The sequence below is a fragment of the Haliotis rubra genome, unplaced genomic scaffold (genome assembly GCF_003918875.1).
Source record: "Haliotis rubra isolate DU_JTF1 unplaced genomic scaffold, ASM391887v1 Scf53, whole genome shotgun sequence".
Classification (NCBI taxonomy): Eukaryota; Metazoa; Mollusca; class Gastropoda; order Lepetellida; family Haliotidae; genus Haliotis; species Haliotis rubra.
Window position 1 is genome coordinate 2,394,151 of NW_025767224.1, and position 24,087 is coordinate 2,418,237.

General features: G+C 39.6%; 2 protein-coding genes across 8 annotated transcripts in view; both read right to left on the bottom strand.

Moving 5' to 3' along the window:
• Positions 1-5,476, bottom strand: part of LOC124252931 (beta-1,3-galactosyltransferase 1-like) — a 61,984-nt gene extending 56,508 nt beyond the window's left edge. The window contains exon 1 of the mRNA XM_046686608.1: positions 5,392-5,476. Coding sequence (XP_046542564.1) covers positions 5,392-5,426 — 35 coding nt within the window. The 5' untranslated portion in view covers positions 5,427-5,476. The remainder of the gene's footprint in view (positions 1-5,391) is intronic.
• Positions 5,477-15,585: 10,109 nt separating this feature from the next.
• LOC124252954 (serine/arginine repetitive matrix protein 2-like) overlaps positions 15,586-24,087 on the bottom strand; it is a 51,046-nt gene continuing 42,544 nt past the window's right edge. For 6 of the 7 annotated variants that reach the window (XM_046686652.1, XM_046686651.1, XM_046686654.1 and 3 more), the window contains 2 exons: positions 22,622-22,674; positions 15,586-17,522 (listed from right to left, as the gene is read on the bottom strand). In XM_046686652.1, the coding sequence (XP_046542608.1) occupies positions 17,378-17,522; positions 22,622-22,674 (198 nt within the window). In that variant the 3' untranslated portion in view covers positions 15,586-17,377. The remainder of the gene's footprint in view (positions 17,523-22,621; positions 22,675-24,087) is intronic. The other variant, XR_006892070.1, reaches the window with a different exon arrangement.

The following is a 24,087-nucleotide window of genomic DNA, read 5'->3' on the forward strand; positions in this document are numbered from 1 at the left end:
GTTGCAATAAAACGGAGAAAACATTACCGGACCGGGTCAGAGTTAGGTACTTGTACCAGCCGGGAGAATACGAGGGAGACAGCAGAAAACGCGCCACCGATCCGATATGGTCCATGAAAACGTAGACCTGGTCGACTTCAAAGATGGCGAACCGAACACTACTTGAAAGACAGGCCAGCGAGAGCATTCGTCAGAGAGGAGTTGATGATCGTACCTCACGACACAGTCCCTTTTCGATCTCCCACTGTATGATAATTGTGATCATTGTGTGTGTGTGTGAATCAAAGGCCTTGATTTTTCCCCCATGCTCACTTAAATGTCAATATTTCAGAAACTATTCGGCCGATTTTCGTCAAATTGTGTATGCAACTCAGTAGTAGTATAGACAATGATGGTACAGGATTAGGGCCTTCCTTGGGAGGGGCCTGGTCCCGTACCATCATTGTCTATACTACTCAGTGACACTGAGCGGCTGTGCGCAGGTTACTTTATAGTGCATAGGCAGATCCATACTCTGTCTGTGTGTGTGCGTGCGTGCGTGTGTGTGCAAGGGTGCTGTAATCGTCATGTGTATACTGATTCATCATGGTTTTGCAAGAGGGAGTATCTGTGGGAAAGTTTGTATGTATGCAGACAGTATATTACTAATGGCAGGATCAGGATATATACATTGGGACTAAAGCAAATAGAGTTGTTTACTACGCAAAAAAGGAATAGGTGACAAACTTTATGTATGTATGTGTGTGTGAGAGAGAGAGAGAGAGAGAGAGAGAGAGAGAGAGAGAGAGAGAGAGAGAGAGAGAGAGAGAGAGAGAGAGAGAGAGAGAGAGAGAGAGAGAGAGTGGTGGTGGGGGGGCTGGCTGGTTATCTACACACGCGCGCACACACGCGCACACACACACTAACATCATGACAGGACTTGTGGTTTTGGCGTGTCTAAAAGATTACTTTCTTAGTCTTCTAGTCTTTATGGACACTATCTGTATTCCCTCAGCTGTTGGCTACTGTACACAGATTTAGTAATCACTTAAAATAGCAAATATCCTTCGATTAAAATAGGGTAGATCTAAATTTACCGTGAATGTATTGGTGACTTACGTAATTCGCACATGACTCTGTAACCAACAAAAGACGATATCATACTCGCACGAGCAAGATCATTATATAATTATATCATTGCAATCAATAGTTGATATCTATTTGATAAGTTCTTAATAGCCTGGGCCGTTTCACACAGCTATCGCATCGCTACGACTGTCGTACCTCCTATACTGTAACACAGACTTACGATAGTCATAGCGCTGCGACTGTCGTACCTCCTATACTGTAACACAGACTTACGACTGTCGTACCTCCTATACTGTAACACAGACTTACGACTGTCGTACCTCCTATACTGTAACACAGACTTACGACAGTCGTAGCGCTACGACTGCCGTACCTCCTATACTGTAACTCAGACTTATGACTGTCGTACCTCCTATACTGTAACACAGACTTACGACTGTCGTACCTCCTATACTGTAACACAGACTTACGACAGTCGTAGCGCTACGACTGCCGTACCTCCTATACTGTAACTCAGACTTATGACTGTCGTACCTCTTATACTGTAACACAGACTTACGACTGTCGTACCTCCTATACTGTAACACAGACTTACGACAGTCGTAGCGCTACGACTGCCGTACCTCCTATACAGTAACACAGACTTACGACAGTCGTATCGCTACGACTGTCGTACCTCCTATACTGTAACACAGACTTACGACAGTTGTAGAGCTGCGACTGTCGTACCTCCTATACTGTAACACAGACTTACGACAGTCGTATCGCTACGACTGTCGTACCTCCTATACAGTAACACAGACTTACGACAGTCGAAGCGCTACGACTGTCATACCTCCTATACTGTAACGAAGATATCATCAGGTAATCTTGAAGATATTGTCCTGGGTGCATTGAAGTGGCACTAGCAACTGCACCACTATTTGTAAATATCACAGGTGTTTCTTTATTCATTATATTGTTGTTGGTAAATAACTTGGTTATTTCGGATTTCTTCAGATTAGTTAATGTATGGCCAACCTCTGGCACCACTAAATGCCTTTGCCAAGATCTGTTTTAGCTGCAGATTGTATTCTTATTCCAAGAGGTGGAATAAGCGATCGGCTGTTAATGTATAGTTCGTCATAGCGAGGATTTGAAACACATCAGGATTAGATTTAGTGAAACGTAATTTAGCAATATTCTGAAAAGACGACGTAGTATTAGGTACGGCTCATCAGATTCCATATGTAGCTAGGAATTGGTGATGTTCTAATGACTCCAAGGCAAAGCCTAAGGTCTTGGTGATGAACACAGTGTGCGAAATAGCCACTGGCCCGCTAACCCGTGGCTAGTAAATATCAAGTCCATAAATGATGGAGCTGTAATCAATCTTAGAACAACAGACCAGGGCTCTGTACAGCTGGTGGAGGTTTTTCTGATATTCTCCCCACTTTGAGTTTGAAACAACTTTTAATGTACCCAGAAACTCCAGGCATTTATTTTCTAGATATTTCATAAGAGAAAGGAAAAATGGTCATCGAAAATAATATCCAGAGCCTGGCTTCCTTTTACAGCTTGAATATGGGTTCTATCTAACAATTAGTTCTGGGCATGTTGTATATACTGCCTGCAAAAATGAATGCAATTGTTTTGGGGGTTTTCTTTCAATATAAATCCATTTTCTAAGCACTATTTAAAAGCTGGCACCCTACAGAAATACACAACCATGTTTGGGATTAGAGGCCTGAATAGAAGCAGTGACAGAATACGTCGGACCGGAGTGGGGGTGGGGGTGGGGGTCCGACTTCCCCATTGGCTCCGCCAACGCAAAAAAAAAAATCTTCAATGTGGTCTTAAATTCATTCTCATTTCACTTTCAAATCTATTATTGGCTAATAAACCCATTAACGACAACCATGCCTACAATTAATCAATGCAACATACACTCATGATAATAATGATCAATCGGAAGCCACAAACGCGTACCATAATAACTTTATTACGAGTAAATCGGCTAAAACCCAGGAAGACGAGAAGCCTGTGAACTGGCTGACGGAGGTTACGTCTAAAAGTGGAATCGGTCCGGCTTGGCCCGGGCGCTCAAACGCATCTTATACCTCACAGATGTATCTTGAAATGTGTTTAAATCCATAGATTGGTATTATAGCTACCTAAAATATCACTTTGTAATGTTATCAAATGCTACATGTAAAGATAACTGGTTCGTTAAAGTTAGCCCTTTTCTCTCTCCATTCACAATATAGTCTCAATCAATAGTGTTTAGTCTCTGTTCAGCCCGACTTGGCCCGGGCTCTCAAAAACACCTTCAACCTCACATATGTATCTTGAAATGTGTTTATATCCATAGATTAGTGTTATATATACCTACATATCACTTCACAGAGTCTCAAAGCGTAGTATTTGAAGCAAAAACGTTGCTGAAAGTGAAGCTCTCTTCTCTACATATTCTCAACAAAGACACAGTATCACAAGAGTTCGGTCCGGCTTGGCCCGGGCTCCCAAGCGCACCTTAAACCCCACATATGTATTCTGATTTGTGTTTAAATCCATAGATTAATATTATATCTACCTGCATATCAATTTGTAATGTTACAGAATGCCACATGTAAAGATAACTGGTTCGTTAAAGTGAAGCCCTTTTCTCTCTTCATTCACAACATAGCCTCAATCAAAAGTGTTTAGTCTCTGTTCAGCCCGGCTTGGCCCGTGTTGTCAAAAACAATTTAAACCTCACACATGTATCCTGATTTGTGCTTATATCCAAAGATTAGTATTATATCTACCTAAATATCACTTCACAGAGTCTCAAAGCAAAAACGTTGCTTAAAGTGAAGCCCTATTTTCTATACATTCTCAACAACCACACAGTATCACAGTCATGCTATCGGTCCGGCTTGGCCCGGGCTCTTAAGCGCACCTTAAACCTCACATATGTATCTTGACATGTGTTTAAATCCATAGATTAGTATTATATCTACCTAAATACATCTTTATAGAGTCTAAAAGCGAAATATTTACATGAAACACGTTGCTCTTTTCCTTCCTATCATAATTGTTTGATCTGACTTTCATTTTCTACGTTTCCTGCTTTTGCCTATTCCGACGTGGGACTTTTTGGGTTGAAATTTCGCATTTGTTAGGCCAGAAATTCATGTCGGAATAGCTACCAGGCCAGGCCACAAGGAATTGCTGACCCAAAAAGTTTATTGCTGCAAGCTCCAGGACCACAGGTTCTCACCAGAAGGAATAAGCTATATTACCAACTGCACTAAGTGTTCACATTTTGTATGTCCAACAAATTTCCTCATACATGTACTCTGATTTCTATACTGGTTCATTGCTATTATGAAACTGATACCCATCGAATGTTACCATTTGAAAAGTATGCCCGAGACCTGAGGTAAGCAACCTGCCTAGTATCAGGTAGTATTGGTGTGTTGCTTTGTTAAACCCCTTTCACGTACGAATTATTGTATTATGTATCATTAGCACTGTTTCCGTTACGTTTCTCAAAATATACTGTGGATGTTTTTGAAAGACAGAAAAGAAATTGCCCACGCTAATGAACCATATGAATTAATAGCGACAAAGCCCGTTCCACACCCATAAGAAATCGCTGAGAAAAGCAGAGTACATATATAGTAAAATGTCTGACTATATTATGAGCCTTTGTATATATATTATTATTCATGCTTGTGGTTTTGTTTGTTGTTGAACGCAACTTTCAGCAATATTCCGGCTATATCACACACACACACGCACACACTCTCTCTGTCTCTCTCTCTCTCTCTCTACACACACATATACACAGCTCGATGGGTAAAGTGATACCCAAATAGAACCGGGTTCTGGAGCTCACAGTGTTGTCTGAATGGATCTCGGTTTCACGTCACATCCGAAAGACAAAGTAACAAAATGATTTTACTGTAACAACCTAACCAGAGTACAAATGATCTTATGCAACCATCATCTGGAGGGGCACATAAATGCAATCAAACATCAGACACCAACTGGACTAACAATGAACATGTTTGTCTAAAGTAACAAGACATAATCCTGGGCAACAGTAAATGTGATATGATAAATTAAACTTTACACACTAATAGCATTGAAAATTGATCATCTATATCGTCTATATTCTATTCTAATCTATCATCATCTTAGTTGTGAATGAATTGTGACAAATAAATAATACTGTCAAACTCTTAGTTATGTAACTATATAAGCACTAAGAAAATCGTTACAAAGAATTCGGTAGTTTTAGTACCAACACGGGCTGCTAAATTACAGATGCTCATGTCCATGTTAGAAACTACTTACCCCTTGCAAAGAGAACACAACCATTCCACACCCATTCCGCCCCCTTCACGCTAGATCCAATACAGCGGTAATGAAAGCCCTCGCAACACACTGAACATTACGTGATGTTTGCGTCAAACCATGCTGGAGGACTGCAGTTACAGTGCAACTTGATATGGATAGACCTGATAACGTACTGACATGGCAACCCGTGGTTACTGGATAACAATGGGGTGTATGTGAGGATACTAGCTTACCTTGGCAATCGTCGTCGCGTGGGAAGTTTGTATTGTGCCTTTGGGAAGCGGGTGAGGTAGCCTCTCTGGAAGCACTGCTGTAGATCTTGTTGCATTTTCGGGATGTCATAAGCTACTTTAAAGTCTACAGGTAACAACCTCAATTATGATGAAAATCGATATTATGACTTTAATGTAACCGAAAAGTGTTTGCATTTTGTGAAATAAATAAAATATATCAGGTAAGTATGATCGGCGATGAAAATATGCTTAAAATAATAAAATTCGACTGGTCACAGACGGTAAGCTGGACAGAAGGCAGCATGCTGGCCAGCGTGCCAAGTCCGATAAGTTTTTTAGGTTATGGGACGAATTCCAAGTCACAAATCTTACCGTGTCCCAGCTGCTGAGAGAGGTGTCTAAGTTAAATGGACCAATGGTCACTGGGTGACTGTGATACGTGCTTCCTTCCTTCCTTCATCATTGGCGTGATAACGCTGTTATCTAACTACTACTGTGATACGTGCTTCCTTTCTTATCATCATTTGCGTGATAACGGTGTTATCTAACTACTACTGTGATACATGCTTCCTTCCTTATCATCATTGGCGTGATAACGGTGTTATCTAACTACTACTGTGATACATGCTTCCTTCCTTATCATCATTTGCGTGATAACGGTGTTATCTAACTACTACTGTGATACATGCTTCCTTCCTTATCATCATTTGCGTGAAAACGGTGTTATCTAACTAGTACTGTGATAAGTGCTTCCTTAAAAGCTTCCTTATCATCATTTGCGTGATAACGGTGTTATCTAACTACTACTGTGATACGTGCTTCCTTCCTTATCATCATTTGCGTGATAACGGTGTTATCTAACTACTTCTGTGATGCGTGCTTCCTTCCTGATCATCATTGGTGTGATAACGGTGTTATCTAACTACTACTGTGATACGTGCTTCCTTCCTTATCATTTGCATGATAACGGTGTTATCTAACTACTACTGTGATACGTGCTTCCTTCCTTATCATCATTTGCGTGATAACGGTGTTATCTAACTACTACTGTGATACGTGCTTCCTTCCTTATCATTTGCGTGATAACGGTGTTATCTAACTACTACTGTGATGCGTGTTTCCTTCCTTATCATTATTGGCGTGATAACGGTGTTATCTAACTACTACTGTGATGCGTGCTTCCTTCCTTATCATCATTGGCGTGATAACGGTGTTAGCTAACTACTACTGTGATGCGTGCTTCCTTCATTTGCGTGATAACGGTGTTATCTAACTACTACTGTGATGCGTGCTTCCTTCCTTATCATTGGCGTGATAACGGTGTTATCTAACTACTACTGTGATGCGTGCTTCCTTCCTTATCACTTGCATGATAACGGTGTTATCTAACTACTACTGTGATACGTGCTTCCTTCCTTATCATCAGCCTTATCATCGTCGCCGAACCCTACATCTCCTTATCATCATTTGCGTGATAACGGTGTTATCTAACTACTTCTGTGATGCGTGCTTCCTTCCTGATCATCATTGGCGTGATAACGGTGTTATCTAACTACTACTGTGATGCGTGCTTCCTTCCTTATCATCATTGGCGTGATAACGGTGTTATCTAACTACTACTGTGATGCGTGCTTCCTTCATTTGCGTGATAACGGCGTTATCTAACTACTACTGTGATGCGTGCTTCTTTCCTTATCATTTGCGTGATAACGGTGTTATCTAACTACTACTGTGATGCGTGCTTCCTTCCTTATCATTTGCATGATAACGGTGTTATCTAACTACTACTGTGATACGTGCTTCCTTCCTTATCCTCAGCCTTATCATCGTCGCCGAACCCTACATCTCCTTATCGTCATTTGCGTGATAACGGTGTTATCTAACTACTACTGTGATACGTGCTTCCTTAAAAGCTTCCTTATCATCATTTGCGTGATAACGGTGTTATCTAACTACTACTGTGATACGTGCTTCCTTCCTTATCATCATTTGCGTGATAACAGTGTTATCTAACTACTACTGTGATGCGTGCTTCCTTCCTTATCATCATTTGCGTGATAACGTGTTATCTAACTACTACTGTGATACGTGCTTCCTTCCTTATCATTTGCGTGATAACGGTGTTATCTAACTACTACTGTGATACGTGCTTCCTTCCTTATCATTTGCGTGATAACGGTGTTATCTAACTACTACTGTGATGCGTGCTTCCTTCCTTATCATCATTTGCGTGATAATGGTGTTATCTAACTACTACTGTGATACGTGCTTCCTTCCTTATCATCATTGGCGTGATAACAGTGTTATCTAACTACTACTGTGATGCGTGCTTCCTTCCTTATCATCATTTGCGTGATAACGGTGTTATCTAACTACTACTGTGATACGTGCTTCCTTCCTTATCATTTGCATGATAACGGTGTTATCTAACTACTACTGTGATGCGTGCTTCCTTCCTTATCATCATTTGCGTGATAATGGTGTTATCTAACTACTACTGTGATACGTGCTTCCTTCCTTATCATCATTTGCGTGATAACGGTGTTATCTAACTACTACTGTGATGCGTGCTACCTTGTCATTTGCGTGATAACGGTGTTATCTAACTACTACTGTGATGCGTGCTTCCTTCCTTATCATCATTGGCGTGATAACGGTGTTATCTAACTACTACTGTGATGCGTGCTTCCTTCCTTATCATCATTATGCGTGATAATCTCCTTATCATCATTTGGTGTTGTTATCTAACTACTACTGTGATACGTGCTTCCTTCCTTATCATCATTTGCGTGATAACGGTGTTATCTAACTACTACTGTGATGCGTGCTTCCTTCCTTATCATCATTTGCGTGATAATGGTGTTATCTAACTACTACTGTGATGCGTGCTTCCTTCCTTCCTTATCATCATTTGCGTGATAACGGTGTTATCTAACTACTACTGTGATGCGTGCTACCTTCCTTATCATTTGCGTGATAACGGTGTTATCTAACTACTACTGTGATGCGTGCTACCTTCCTTATCATTTGCGTGATAACGGTGTTAGCTAACTACTACTGTGATGCGTGCTTCCTTCCTTATCATTTGCGTGATTACGGTGTTATCTAACTACTACTGTAATACGTGCTTCCTTCCTTATCCTCAGCCTTATCATCGTCGCCGAACCCTACATCTCCTTATCATGATTTGCGTGATAACGGTGTTATCTAACTACTACTGTGATACGTTCTTCCTTCCTTATCATCATTTGCGTGATAACGGTGTTATCTAACTACTCCTGTGATACGTGCTTCCTTCCTTATCATCATTTGCGTGATAATGGTGTTATCTAACTACTACTGTGATACGTGATTCCTTAAAAGCTTCCTTATCATCATTTGCGTGATAACGGTGTTATCTAGCTACTACTGTGATACGTGCTTCCTTCCTTATCATCATTTGCGTGATAACGGTGTTATCTAACTACTACTGTGATACGTTCTTCCTTCCTTATAACGGTGTTATCTAACTACTACTGTGATACGTGTTTCCTTCCTTATCATCATTGGCGTGATAACGGTGTTATCTAACTACTACTGTGATACGTGCTTCCTTCCTTATCATCATTGGCGTGATAACGGTGTTAGCTAACTACTACTGTGATGTGTGCTTCCTTCCTTATCATTTGCGTGATAACAGTGTTATCTAACTACTACTGTGATGCGTGCTTCCTTCCTTATCATTTGCATGATAACGGTGTTATCTAACTACTACTGTGATGCGTGCTTCCTTCCTTATCATTTGCGTGATAACGGTGTTATCTAACTACTACTGTGATAAGTGCTTCCTTCCTTATCATCAGCCTTATCATCGTTGCCGAACCCTACATCTCCTAATCATCATTTGCGTGATAACGGTGTTATCTAACTACTACTGTAATACGTGCTTCCTTCCTTATCATCAGCCTTATCATCGTTGCCGAACCCTACATCTCCTAATCATCATTTGCGTGATAACGGTGTTATCTAACTACTACTGTGATACGTGCTTCCTTCCTTATCATCATTTGCGTGATAACGGTGATAACGGTGTGATATCTAACTACTATAACGTGTTATCTAACTACTACTGTGATACGTGCTTCCTTCCTTATCATCATTTGCGGAAAGAAAAGCAGTCAAAACACTGTCACTTCCTGCCCAGGACCCCCGGATGTCACACGCTAAGAGAAGTAAGCAACCTTCCCTCATAGACATATCAAGGAAAACACGTAACAACAAGACGGTGTCTTTTCTATGGGAATCTCGGTATGTAGTCATTGTTGTTGTGTGGGTTTTTTCACCATTAACTATACATTTTCAATCAAACTATGCATTTGTAAAGGCAGGAAGTGTATCGACGCAAATGTGCAGGTTTCGTTTGAATATTCTGCAATCCATTTTTAGTATTACCCGGTGTCCCAGCCCAGTCCGACTTTTCTTGGCCCGACTTTTAGGCCATCCCCAAGGGTTTGCCACTAATATGGCAATGCCCCCCACCGCTAAAGAAGAATGAAATATTTATAACATATTTACTGCTTTATTTTTTGGTCACATACAAGAAATGACTGGTGTCTGCATAATCACCCAATGTAGTCTGTCGACATAATTGAATACATTAGAGGCAATGTTTTATGAGATATCGCGTTTACATAAGTTTGTAAAGTGGTCAAAGTGTCGTGGTGACCTTGAAGATAAGGTCAAGGTCACCCAAATCAAATGGTGTCTGCGTAATCCCCCAATGTAGGCTGTCACCAAATTTGAAGATATTGGGTACAACAGTGCATGTGATATCGCGTTAAGAGTTTGAAAAGTGGTCAAAGTGTCGTGGTGTCCTTGAAGATAAGGTCAAGGTCACCAAAGTTGACTGTTGTCTGCGTAATCGCTCAATGTTGGCTGTCACCAAATTTGAAGACATTGGATAACAATAGTTCATGAGATATCGCTTTAACAAGAGTTTGATAAGCGGTCAAAGTGTCGTGGTGACCTTGAAAATAAGGTGAAGGTCACCAAAATCGACTGGTGTATGCGTAATCCCCCAATGTAGGCTGTCACCAAATTTGAAGACATTGGGTACAACGGTTCACGAGATATCGCGTTAACAAGAATCGGGACTACGTACGCCGCTGAATACATAGTCCCCGTTCCACGTTGCGGCAGGGGACAACAAACCAACAACTTTAAACAAATATCTGTATAGATTGTACTCACAAGTTCACCATTTTTTTTCTAATTTCATTGGGTTTTCTTGTTTTTTGTCTCATAATCAAACTGAAAAATATGAGCCCTGAGTAAGAATATTTTCACATATGAAACCTGTTGGCTTAGATTTAAATGTCATGTGTGCCTGGAACTATAGGTTGTATGGTGTTCTTCTGTATGGACTCAATCCTGTAAAAGAAGTTTCATTGTGGAACGAAAGAAACATGCCACATAGCTTGACCAAGGAACTTACCCACTTATAAAGCACCACATAGTAGAATATATACACTGGAATACTCTCTCCCGAAGACCAAACATGAGTAGTATCTCCTACTGTCAGGAGATACATTCAACAATTTGATGTCTGTGTACTACAGGCTTATATCAGTCACAGACTGGTTAGGTAAAATACAATTGTAAAAATAAAAAGATTATGAACAAACATGAAATAAAAGTATAATTTGTAAAACTGTGTTCATACTTTTATGAAGCAAACACATCTTAAAGACAAATTTCTTTTAAAGATTTACATTTAAAACAGATAAATAAAACATGTTACAAATTAAACAAACTAATGTGACAAACCAAAAAATGTAAGCAAGGCTCTCTATTACGCCCAACCATGACTCCCACCTCCATATGAACAACAATGAGTAATGAGTATTCTGCACAAAAATACAAGATTTGCACCAAGCTGTGCACTGTACCTTTCCAAAAAACAAAAACGTCATTACCATAATCTGAAAACAATACACTAAATGATCATAAAATTATTGGTTGAACAAAACTGCCATAGGAATGTTTCCCGAGTAAAGAGATTTAATTTGTGATAATTCTCTTTAAATTAAAAATATCAAATATATTAATTTTCAAGTCATTGGTTGAACAAAAATGTCTTTGTTCAGATGGACAGAATTTCTTGGTGTAACTATATACCCTGATATACTTAGGTTCGGGCTACCAAAAATTCTTTTCATAATCATTTCTGTGCAAGGTTGTGGACAAAGAAAGAAACTCTACCAAGGTGCTTGTTTGACAAACAGGCATCTGACTCACTCTCCCAGGGCCTTCAGTGGTCGGAAACAAGGGATAGCCACAGCATTGACAATAGAAACATTTTCAACATCAGTGTGGACTACCAGACAAATCTAAAACTGGTATTGAAATTCCAACATTGTCTAAATGTGTGATACTGAATGTAACACAACATATTGTACTCGTAAAACTCATTACAAATTTTCAACTGGTTAAACAGAAAATTGTTGAAAAGCCCATCGTCGAGTCCTTCAGCTCTCCGATGAATACAACTGTTGCTAATGTGACACAATCTTACAAAAGCATGGAGCTTCTGTCAGTAAGCAGTGGGTGATTGTAAAATATGGGCATTCAACACTTATTGAAACATCACCATGTTTTACTCAGAGACAAGTTTGAATGAGAAAGATCACTTTGTTATACCCAGTGACAAGTTGGAATGAAAACTTTTCAATCTTCAGTCTGCCAATAGCCATGCAGCCACTGACAGAGCAGAACATAATGTATTTAATGTGTTTGATTATAAAGTTTCATAAAAGAAGAGTTCTATAAATTGATACCTTTACAACAAAAAAAACATACAAAACTTCATAATAGTGAAAATATCCATAATTAGTATCACTATATATTTTAGTCAAGTTTCAGCAACAAGAGAAATCAGTTATAGTATGACCAGAAATTATTGAGAATTTTAGGAATATGTTTAATTGGATTTCTAGTATAAACAACCTTGACCAGCCATCAAGTGCTTGGTTTCATTCAAGAGAGCCAACTCCGTTAATCCTTTTTCATTAGTTTGTGAAGAGTTATCCCCCCTTTGTTTACTTGCTAGCAGACATTTTCAGTGATCCTCAGTATGGATGATTTAGAGAAGAGGAAGTTGATTTTAGAGTATTATAACAAGGACATCATATCAGCTAAAGTGATTTCAAGTAGAACAGGTATCCCTTTGTCCACTGTTTATAGTGTTTTGAAAAATATTGCAAATGGATATGGCATTGAGCACCAGGGAGGTGCAGGTAGGCCCAGAAAATTGACTGTCGGTGACAGGAGGCGGCTTGGTATTCTTGTTTCTAAAAACAAACGAAGGAGTTTAGAAAACTTAAGGCTGGATATGATTGATAGAGGAACTGTGGCTGTCTGTAAGGAGACAATTAGAACTGAGCTGCATGCAATGGGTTGGCAGAAAAGTCGAGGAATTCCATCACCGATCATGAAACCTGAACAAAAGGAGCGAAGGTTGAACTGGTGCTTACAGCATAGACATTTTAACTGGGACAATGTGATTTTCACAGATGAAAGTTCTGTGTGGCTGTTTCCTAATACACTGAAATTCTGGACCAAACAAACTGAAAAACCTTTGTATCAGCGCCCTAAGTACAGTCCGAAATTTAATGTGTGTGGTGGCATATCTGTGATAGGGGCAACGCCCCTCTGTGTATTTGAAGGGAATATGAACAGTGAGCGGTACACAGATATTCTCAAGGGACATTTACTTCCATCTGCTCACATGTTTTATGGAAAAAAATATATTTTCCAGCAGGACAACGACCCAAAACATCGTTCAAAGCATTCACAGGCCTGGTTTCAGACCCAAAATATGACATTATTAGATAGGCCAAGCTATAGCCCTGACCTAAATCCAACAGAAAATGTTTGGGGACTTATGAAGGAATGTGTCAAAAAGAAAAATCTGACCAATATTGCTGAAATGAAAGAAGAGGTGGTCCGATATTGGGACAGCATGGACCACGACTTTCTAACTTCTTTGATCAGTAGTATGCCCCGCCGCATTGAAGCCTGCATTGCTGCCCATGGTGACTTGACAAAATACTAACTGTTCACCTGTCTTTGAATCTGGAGTTATGTTCTGCTAATATTCACATTTATGAGTAATGAGTGAAAAAAATATAAAAAATTACAATCTCTAACTTCTCAAACATTTCTGGTTGTACTGTATATACTAGAACAAACAAGAAGATCAGTGTTGCTTGTGCTGAATGCCATGACTCAAACACACATCATGATTACTCTGGACTATCAGCAAGATGATAAAATGTTTTACAAATAAAAAGTAGGAACAGGTTATATAGTAAACTGTGTTTGGTTGACAAAATTGTTGCTTCTCCTTTCAAACATCTTTGAACTTTGTTTCATTTGATTTAAAAAATAATCTGAACAGTTAATCTGTTTGTCCTCCTCCCCTACACACCAGAACACCAGGAAAGGGACTGGTCTAGGGAATGGCCCGGGCACTTTGTGAGCTGTGTAAGAGATAATAACATCACACACAGCAGTAATGATACATACTGTATTCCTTCAAATTCCTACAAATATAGCTGTATCATGAAATGTGGCGGACAGTAAACACTTCAGGTAACGACAAACATTATGGATGAACAACTTCATTATTCAGCTAATGCGACGTTGTAAAACATATTCTTGTATCTGCAACATACCTGCTTGACAATACCTGCAGCTGCTGTATTGAAAAAATACACCCCCCACCTGAACAAAGCTGTTGTTCATCCATAAAGTTTGCCTTTATCGGCCTCTCCAACTTTTATAAATGCCACTCAAAAGAGTGACACTAAACACTTCTTTTCATACCAATCTTGCATTTGATCAAATCACAGCAGTAAAAGATAGAAGAATAGAACCTTCACATTTTAAAATACAACACACAATGATGTGAAATATAAACACTGAGGAAACAGTTGACATAATCAAAACGTTGATTCCATGTGGTATATATATATACGAGGGACAGTCAAAAAGTAGTCAGCCTGACCTAGTAAATGATACAAATGCAGCTGTTTTTATGTTTTATTTTTCTACATATTATCTGTCAACCTCAAGCAAATTGGTTTTGCTACGTTCCAGCCTTACAATCCCCATTTTGTTTTAAATTTTATCTTGGTATCCTCAAAAAAGCGCAAACTCTGCAATAAATGCACCACAAACTTCAGGTAACAAAATATGCAAGAAACATTTTGTGTGTTTGAGATAGGTAGACGGCCGCTAGAATCAAACTTAGATATTAAAGTGCATAAAAAAGCAATTTGAAAGTACAATCGCTTGTTAAAGTGATTCCCCCTTCATGTTTACTGAAACAGCTTGTTTTGGAGACACTACCCACCCCCTTTCAGACATAAAGGACATAACTTATTCTAATGTTTTCACTTTTTCACACATGATGCTAAAGGTTCAAAGTAAATACTGAATGGTCACACAAGTATCAACTCTCAGTATATTGTAAACAGGGCCAGCTTGAATATCTGGACACAATATTTTTGAAAGACTAAAATGGGGGCGTCCTTAAAAGAAACAGCCCCCGACTAAATATGAATCAAGCAATCCAAAGCTTTGACTCTTGATTATGACGGAAGTCATCCAATACTATACTAACATATTTTATATGACATTATCTGAGGGCATACCATTATCCAAGAGGTACTAAATGACAGATCGTTTTTCATTTTCTGCATTTTTTCTAGAAATATTATACCCCAGTGTGTTGTGATGACTAATATCTCGTTAATCACATTACCCACATATGTGAATTTTTTTATACGGCTTTGCTAATGATTCCTACAAACTAAAATGGAAGCTTTACAAACATTGGACATCAAGAATATAGTTAGGCTGACTACACTTTGACCGACCCTCAGATTCTGCAGAACAAAGCACCGGTCACTGTACAAACGGTAATCCCTAATTTATTTACTTAGCTACTGCAAACATGTATATACTTCCTTCAATGTTCACATATTCCACAAGCATTCATAATTTCATAAAGCAGTTTAACACTTTGAGTATCCACAAACTTCAAGGATGTAATACTTTATTAATCATGTACATGCAGCATCAAGCATGCTCATCCTTCAGCACTCATATCATTCAAATATACATGGACATTATCTTGCATGCATAAACTCCATGCATATACATTGTTTCAAAATTGTATATTCTTCCTGATGCATTCTCTTCCCATACATACATCCTTCAAGCACACACCTCCTTCAAGCACATACATCCTTCAAGCACATACATCCTTCAAGCACACACCTCCTTCAAGCACATACATCCTTCAAGCACATACATCCCTCAAGCACATACATCCTTCAAGCACATATATCCTTCAAGCACATACATCCTTCAAGCACACACATCCCTCAGGCACACACATCCTTCAAGCACATACATCCCTCAAGCACACACATACTACAAGCACATACATCCTTCAAGCACACACATCCCTCAAGCACACACATACTACAAGCACATACATCCTTCAAGCACTTACATCCTTCAAACACATACATCCCTCAAGCACACACATACAAGCACATACATCCTTCAAGCACATACATCCCCCAAGCACATACATCCTTCAAGCACACACATCCTTCAAGCACACACATTCCTCAAGCACACATACTACAAGCACTTACATCCTTCAAGCACACACATTCCTCAAGCACACACATCCCTCAAGCACACATATTACAAGCACATACACACTACAAGCACATACATCCTACAAGCACATATATCCTTCAAGCACATACATCCTACAAGCACATACATCCTTCAAGCACACACCTCCTTCAAGCACACACATTCCTCAAGCACACACATACTACAAGCACATACATCCTTCAAGCACACACATCCTACAAGCACATACATCCCCCAAGCACACACATCCTTCAAGCACATACATCCTTCAAGCACACACATCCTTCAAGCACACACCTCCTTCAAGCACACACATTCCTCAAGCACACACATACTACAAGCACATACATCCTTCAAGCACTTACATCCTTCAAGCACACACATTCCTCAAGCACACACATACTACAAGCATATACATCCCTCAAGCACACACATACTACAAGCACATACATCCTTCAAGCACACACATACTACCAGCACATACATCCTTCAAGCACTTACATCCTTCAAGCACATACATCCCTCAAGCACACACATACTACAAGCACATACATCCTTCAAGCACATACATCCCCCAAGCACACACATCCTTCAAGCACATACATCCTTCAAGCACACACATCCTTCAAGCACACACATTCCTCAAGCACACACATCCCTCAAGCACATACATCCTTCAAGCACACACATACTACAAGCACACAGAGTCCAAGCACACACATAAATCAAGCAGACTCTTTCTTTTTAGTAATGTATCAAGAGTCAACATACTTCAAGCACAAATACACTCATAAACACTCATCCTTTCAACTATGAATGGGGCATATCCATACAAATGCAGAGATCTTACTATATAAGACCAAAATTTGCTACTTTGAGCACATGGATGTGATTCCCTCTTTTTGCACAGCTCTGGTTCCAAAATACATAAGCATATAAAGACAACATTTAACATCTCTCTTTGCCATGATTATCAATAAGCATGTTTTTTAAGGACAGCACCATCTGGATGACTGACGTGCTAGGGTGCGGTGCTAGGGTGCCTTTTTTCTTGACCTTGGGACATGGGAGCTTAGTGAATCGATGAACTCTTGCAGTTGGGTGACGAACTTGGCACCAAGATCAGTCAGAGTGTTCTTAGCACTATTGCACATTTGTTTTTCCAGACTTGGATCCTTACTGGAACAAAGACGAGTGAGTGAGTGAGATAAGGAAATGACTGTCTTGAAACCACCTCGATAATCTCCAGGGTATACATTCTGATAAATCTCCACTACTACCCTGGATACATCTACCTCCCTTGTGGGCTCCACCTTCTCAGATAAGCAGTTACAACCGGGGCTTGCCAGTGTCAACAAAGACTGCGGTTGTAGCTGCGAATGTTTGTTGAGATTTAGGAAAAAAATCATACTGACAAAACCTTAATATATATGCAAGAACTCCTTCTACCTCTTTCAGGGTACGTCTGCAAAAATTGTGTTTGCCAACTTTTATATATAATTGGTTACATAAAATCGACTTCGACATGGAAAACAAGGTCAACAGACTCCGAATTGCAAGGCAAGAAATTATGGAAGCCTTGTGACTGTTACGCTCAACTTCCCAGCAAAGACACATGATTGGAATAAAAGTCAGCAAAGGGAGGATGTATAATTATCATGCCGAGACGCAGATGCATCCAAAACTCTAAATTATATGCATTTTATTCTCGTATATCCGGATGGCTGAGCACCTGTCAGTATGTTTACACAGGCATTTTACCGAGTGGCTTTGAGTGCCCTAACATGAAAGAAGTCGGCAGTCCTTGAAGCGTGAGAGGATAAACTACCTGTAATTAGCAAGGTCACACTGAGTTAATTTTGAGCTGTGATTGGCAAGGCTAGACGTCCCCATTGTTTTGGTAGTGACTTTAATCCGGCAGTTCATGTTAGGTACAGGAACAATGCCATGCATGGATGACATAAAAAAAAATCAACTGTTTTGTGATTGGTTGCTAGCATTTGACAGACAGATGCATGTACACGTGTTACTGACTTGACTACTTTATTTGACAAGATGATATTTATGTATGCATTGTTATTTGTTGATGTCTTATCAATAAAGATTACATCATGTCTATTATGTTCGTTTCTTTGTATGTCTTTTTACATATGGTCCGTGGTTCAGATATCCGGAAATTCGTTTATCCGGACAATTTCAAGAAAAGCACAAGTGTCCGGATAAACGGGGCACAACTGTATACCCTGGAGATTATCGAGGATGTCTTGAAACAGACTGTTGTGTACACTACAGATGCAGTATGACTTGATTACTTGGCAAGTTAGTGGATTTTGGACCCATACAATGAAATTGCTTTAAAAGCTGAATTACAGTGAAAACCTGTTTATCCAGACAGCATTGGTGCCAGTAAAAATCGTCCAGATTATCAAATGTCTGGATTACCGAATCATGGGTTCAGTCATGTGACTTCAATCATGTTTGAAACTGACCACAATAAGTCACAGCAAACTGAACCTGCTTTCTCCTAGTTATAAGCGAAAAGGGGCTGCACAAGGTTAACGTGTGATATCTCCTATATCCTCGCGTACGGTGTTTTCGAGCCCCTAAGACAAACAATGACAATCAGGAGAAATGCTTTGGGATATATCAATAATAGTTATCTTACTTTGAATTACATTTATTGTGCTGTTAAATTTGTTAGCTAAGGAGATGCGTCGTTTGTTTGCAGCAGAACATACCTCGAAGTTCGAAGTGACCTAGTTGATCGCCATGTTTTTGTGACGTCACCTCTTTTCGAGCCCCTCAATATTGTTGACGTATTCAACACAGTGTCAGCCAGCGCGGGGTGATCTCAAAACTTGAAGCGGTCTTATGAATTCACAGTCATCCAAAATGTTCCAAACGAGTATAAGTCTTTAAATTTCCGCTATAATGATTAATGTAGCATATATGCACAATATAGCACAGTGACTCGATCGTGAATATGATTTCACTGTTAGTTCTGGCAAATTGTCGCCTCACTGCCGTAAGCGTACATGCATTGTTATGACACGCGATGAGTTATGGGATCTAGGCATTAAATATTAAAACTAATGTACAGTTGTCACTTCAGTCGACTTAACAGGCTCTATTCCTCTGAATTTTCCCGAATGACACGGACACCAGAATTCAGCTGTTGATCTCACAACGCCGCACCTGTGTACAGTATTTGAGATGTACCCAGTGATCACAACTCGGTGCGCATTACACTGAGCCCACTTTGTGAATACAAGCGAGACACAATTTTGCAGTTCTTTCGGTTGAAACAATTTGCAAAACACAACACACTTCGTCATCACCCTCATTGTCCGTGTCTGTACCGCTGTCACTTCGCACAACCTCTCGTACATATGAGACAATCCCGACGCTGCTTGGTTTGGCAGAGAGAGTTGAACGAACTTGTGATACTTTTTTCTTCTGTGCAGACTGTTGCTTCCTCTTCTTGACTGGCTGTTTCTGAGTGTGTTCTTGAATTTTGAACACTGTATTTTCTTCTGTGATGGCTTTACCACTGACGATAGAGCTGAGGCCTTTCGCTTCAGTGTTGGTGCAGACTTGATTTTGTGCAGAGCGCCTTCCTTCTGTCTAAAAAGTGAGTCGCCGGCTTCAAGGGTTTTCCTCGGATGTAATAAAAACTGTAGAAGGTCTCAAGGCTTCCGCAGAGACGACAGAATCGTCAAATGGAAATATTCCACATTTCTCAAACGAGGACATCAGGTTTCTTGGAGAAAGAGCCGACGTGTATGCTTTACAAGCAACAGCACACATAGCGTTCTTATCTATGTTGGTGGTGACTTGTTCTCTCATATACGTGTGCTTCATGGAATTGTAGATCCTTTCTAGTGGCCCGAATCAACCAACGTCCATTGGTTGTAAAACATGAGAAGTGTGAGCTGGCAGTACCATCAAAACAATGCTCCGAGATATGGCCCAGTCAATGATGGGGAGAGAAACATGAGAGCGGTGCCCGTCGTAAAGAAGGAGAATCGGCTGTGACGGATCTGACCTCTGAGCGTATTTCAGGAAGTGATCATTCAAATAAGTGGAAAATATTTCCATATTTGACCACCCTGAATCACTAGTTGTGGCATTTGTACCTGGGGTACATTCAGATAGAATATCCGAACGCAGACGCTGTCCCTTAAATAATGGCAAGGAGGGGATTTGTTGTCCGAGAGCGCTCCCACAACCAATTAAAGTTGTTGTTGATGATCTTGGTGTAGTGACCGCCGACACATCGATATTCAGAAGAAGATACCACTTTAGGAGGAGTATGGTTCTCAATCAACCCTTTTTCGTCAACATTATAGATGAATTGCGGCTTGTCAAATAAATCGTACTTCTCTAGCACGGCCCGGTTTCGACCGAAATATTTGGAAACTGCTTCCTGCGCGACGTCGCTTTGCTCTGAAAACTTCGAGAGGGCGTGGCTTGTCCAGCATGAGAGAAGGCCATCGCTTCATAAATCCATAATACCAATGGAGAGAAAAGGGCTCATCTTTATTTCGTTTTCCCAGTTGAACAGCATACTGAGATGCCAGTGTAGTGACCTCCACCCTGGTGTATCCGTACCCAACACTACTCATGAACTTTAGATGTTCAACAAGTCTAGATTCCTCTTCTAAACTAAGAATTGGTTCAGTCCCTGACTTAAGTGTTTCTGGATGGATCCTACCCCTAGCACGATCTCTGAGAGTCGTCTCAGGTACAGAAAACTTCCTAGCTGCAGTTTTGACAGGCATATTGTCTTCCACAACGGCTAAATATGCCCTGGTCATAGCCCCTGGGTCATAAACCCTATACGACTGGGGTCTTGAATTCTGCAATACACCGAAAAATTGGTTACAACACTTATAAGACGGCCCCTACTAGCGATCGCGATGCAAGTTAAAAATAGCCAGCCACATGATGTAAGTCATGTGATCCTGGCCGGAAGTTTACATTCTGCAGACGGCATAACTTCGAAGTGATGTCAAATGTTTTCAGTGCAAGAAATGCAGCTTTAAACTTTAAAAAAAATATGCAGTAGGCAAAATAGTGACTTTTTGTCATGGGTTTACGTTTTTTATCTAACTTACCACCTGCAGCTTCACACGCCACATGATTACGTCCTAGCAGAGACCATATAATACCTATTATATGGTCTCTGGTCCTAGACAGCCTGACAACTTGTAACCTGCGTTCCGCTTTGAAGTGGCTACCTGGATGACGTCATCAAATAAATCCGCACGTGTATATTGGCGGCTCGAAATGAGGTGACGCTCGAAAAGAGGTAACGTGGGGATACTATTATTTTACACACAAATGATTCTATCAGCAACTCAGATGACTGTCTTAACGTAAAAAGAAGCGTCAAAACCCTTTCCAATCCATAAGAAATCTCTGCTAAAAGCTGAGTCGATTGTGAGGTTGTGACAATATCATGAGTATATATTTGTTGGCCATACAGACCATGCTGCACTTTAAGCCTTCTATTAGATTCTGGGGTCAACTTCAGGAAAAAAAATCCAAATTTGATTCACTTAACACAGATAATGAAGAAATTCAATTTGTTGATGGGTACAAATATCTGGGCACAATTACTTTCCATGAATACAAATATGGATTGTATTTACAAACATATACAGCAAAAACCTACTTACAGAACTATATCTTAGTACATTGTATTAGACATTTTAATGCTCATTTAACTACTTTGTCCTTGTTTTATAAAACCTTCATACAAAGGATATAAAACTCTCAGTAGATTGTTTGATCGGCAGGTGGCCTTCCATCACGACACTGGCATGTATTATAAGCAACAAACTGTACAAAAATGCACAAAATGAGTACCGGTATGTTTTCAGAATATGAGACTTATTCTTCTGGTTGTCAACTAAACAAACCAAAAATTTGAAGACACCCAGCTTGTCAATCATTTGTACTATCAGTAGTCGTATGTTTAATGAGGAAACCATGAGATATTTTTAGACATACACAATTTACCTTTGAGTACTTCTAATTTGTTCTTCACATTCTTCCATCATATACACCTTTTTCTCATTTACAGTTAATAAGTGTTATAATGTCATTTCATGTGGTGTGTCTGTCAGTGTGTTTAACTTAAATCATGAATGCTATGTTACAATGTAAACCCAATTTTTTTCAGCATAATAATATACTATCTCATCTATCTTATATAGACACACAAAATTTTCTGAATTGTTAGGTTTTCATTATATGCAGTAGCAAGCACTCACCTCAATAGAACCTTGGTCACGTTACAGATGGTCTCACAGTCACTCTTGAAAGCCTGCGTACAGACAAGTCATCAAATAAGTATAAACAGCATGTATCATATACAAAATATACCTGCTATCAAACCCAGTGTGACAAGCACACGCTTTTTGAAATAGTCAACAACTACTACCACACTGCTAAGCCTTGGTGGCTGAGCGGGTTAGGTGTCTGACTTTGTGTGCTATAGAATAGGTGCCTGACTCTGAGGGTGTGGGTTCGAATCCCGGATGGGACTCAACCCAACAAAAGTACTTGAATCTGCACTTAACTAAGAAAGTGTAATCCTAAATGTAACATATGTTACCACACTGCTAAGTGAATAAACAAAGGCACCCCCACTGTTTCGAAATGTCAAGGATTCCACCATCTAAATGTTCACCCCAATTGCCTCATTTCACATCATTTATCGACTTGATTCTTCACTGGATTATTTTTCATTTAGTTGCAACAGTAATCTGACCAACACTGTTGTCCACTGGTAAGATACAACAGCTCCTGGTGGCACTGATCAATGGGCATACATTGCTCATAAGTGACTACCATTCCAAAAGAAGTACCACGATGGATTACGTTACCATTTCTGTCTCAATAGAAAGCATCCTTCGCCACATTAATGAAAATTTAATAATTAATTTCTACTAGATACACACCCACTGATGAAATGGAAGGATACAAAGCTTTGTAGCTCAGCCAAATTTTTTTCTAAATTTATTAATGGATTTGAAAGCTCAAATATGGTACAGAATATATGCAAAAACGCAACAACAGAAACCTCATGTTTCAACTCAGATGTCCTTTATAGAATGAAATATAACTTTGGTATCTGAAAAATAAACTATGACATGGCAATACTGGCAGTCAAATAAAGATCAAAGGTTTAAAATGTGACAAATTTCACAATCCACTACAAACACAAACACAAACACTGTCCAAACAATTGTCATAAATAGTAATCTATTTACCATATATTATCTTACCTCACACATAATGTCGTTTTCTGATGCCTGAGCACTCTTCTATTATTTTCAATGTACCCCGCTTACAAGCGAGTTAAATTTTCTATATTACCCGCTGGGAATGCCAAACTGGGGGAATTCATTTGGTACTTTGTATTAGTAGTTCTTTTTATTATCCATATGGTGAAACATAACCAGTGTCATATATATCATATTTTGCCTAGCAACCATTGTTTCTGTATTTCGTCATCTGTGATGTCATTAAACAATTAGTCAATGATGAGGGCCGTCACACTTTCTTACCGTGTCTTACTGCCCACATGTACATGTATAAAATGGATAATGAAGAAATTATTTCACTCAAGCGAGTGTGTCATATGACCTATATGAAACTTGTGCAAAATTATGTATTATGTATACAAGATTTCACACTCATTTCCTTCAAGTCATATGACACACTTGTTCGTGTA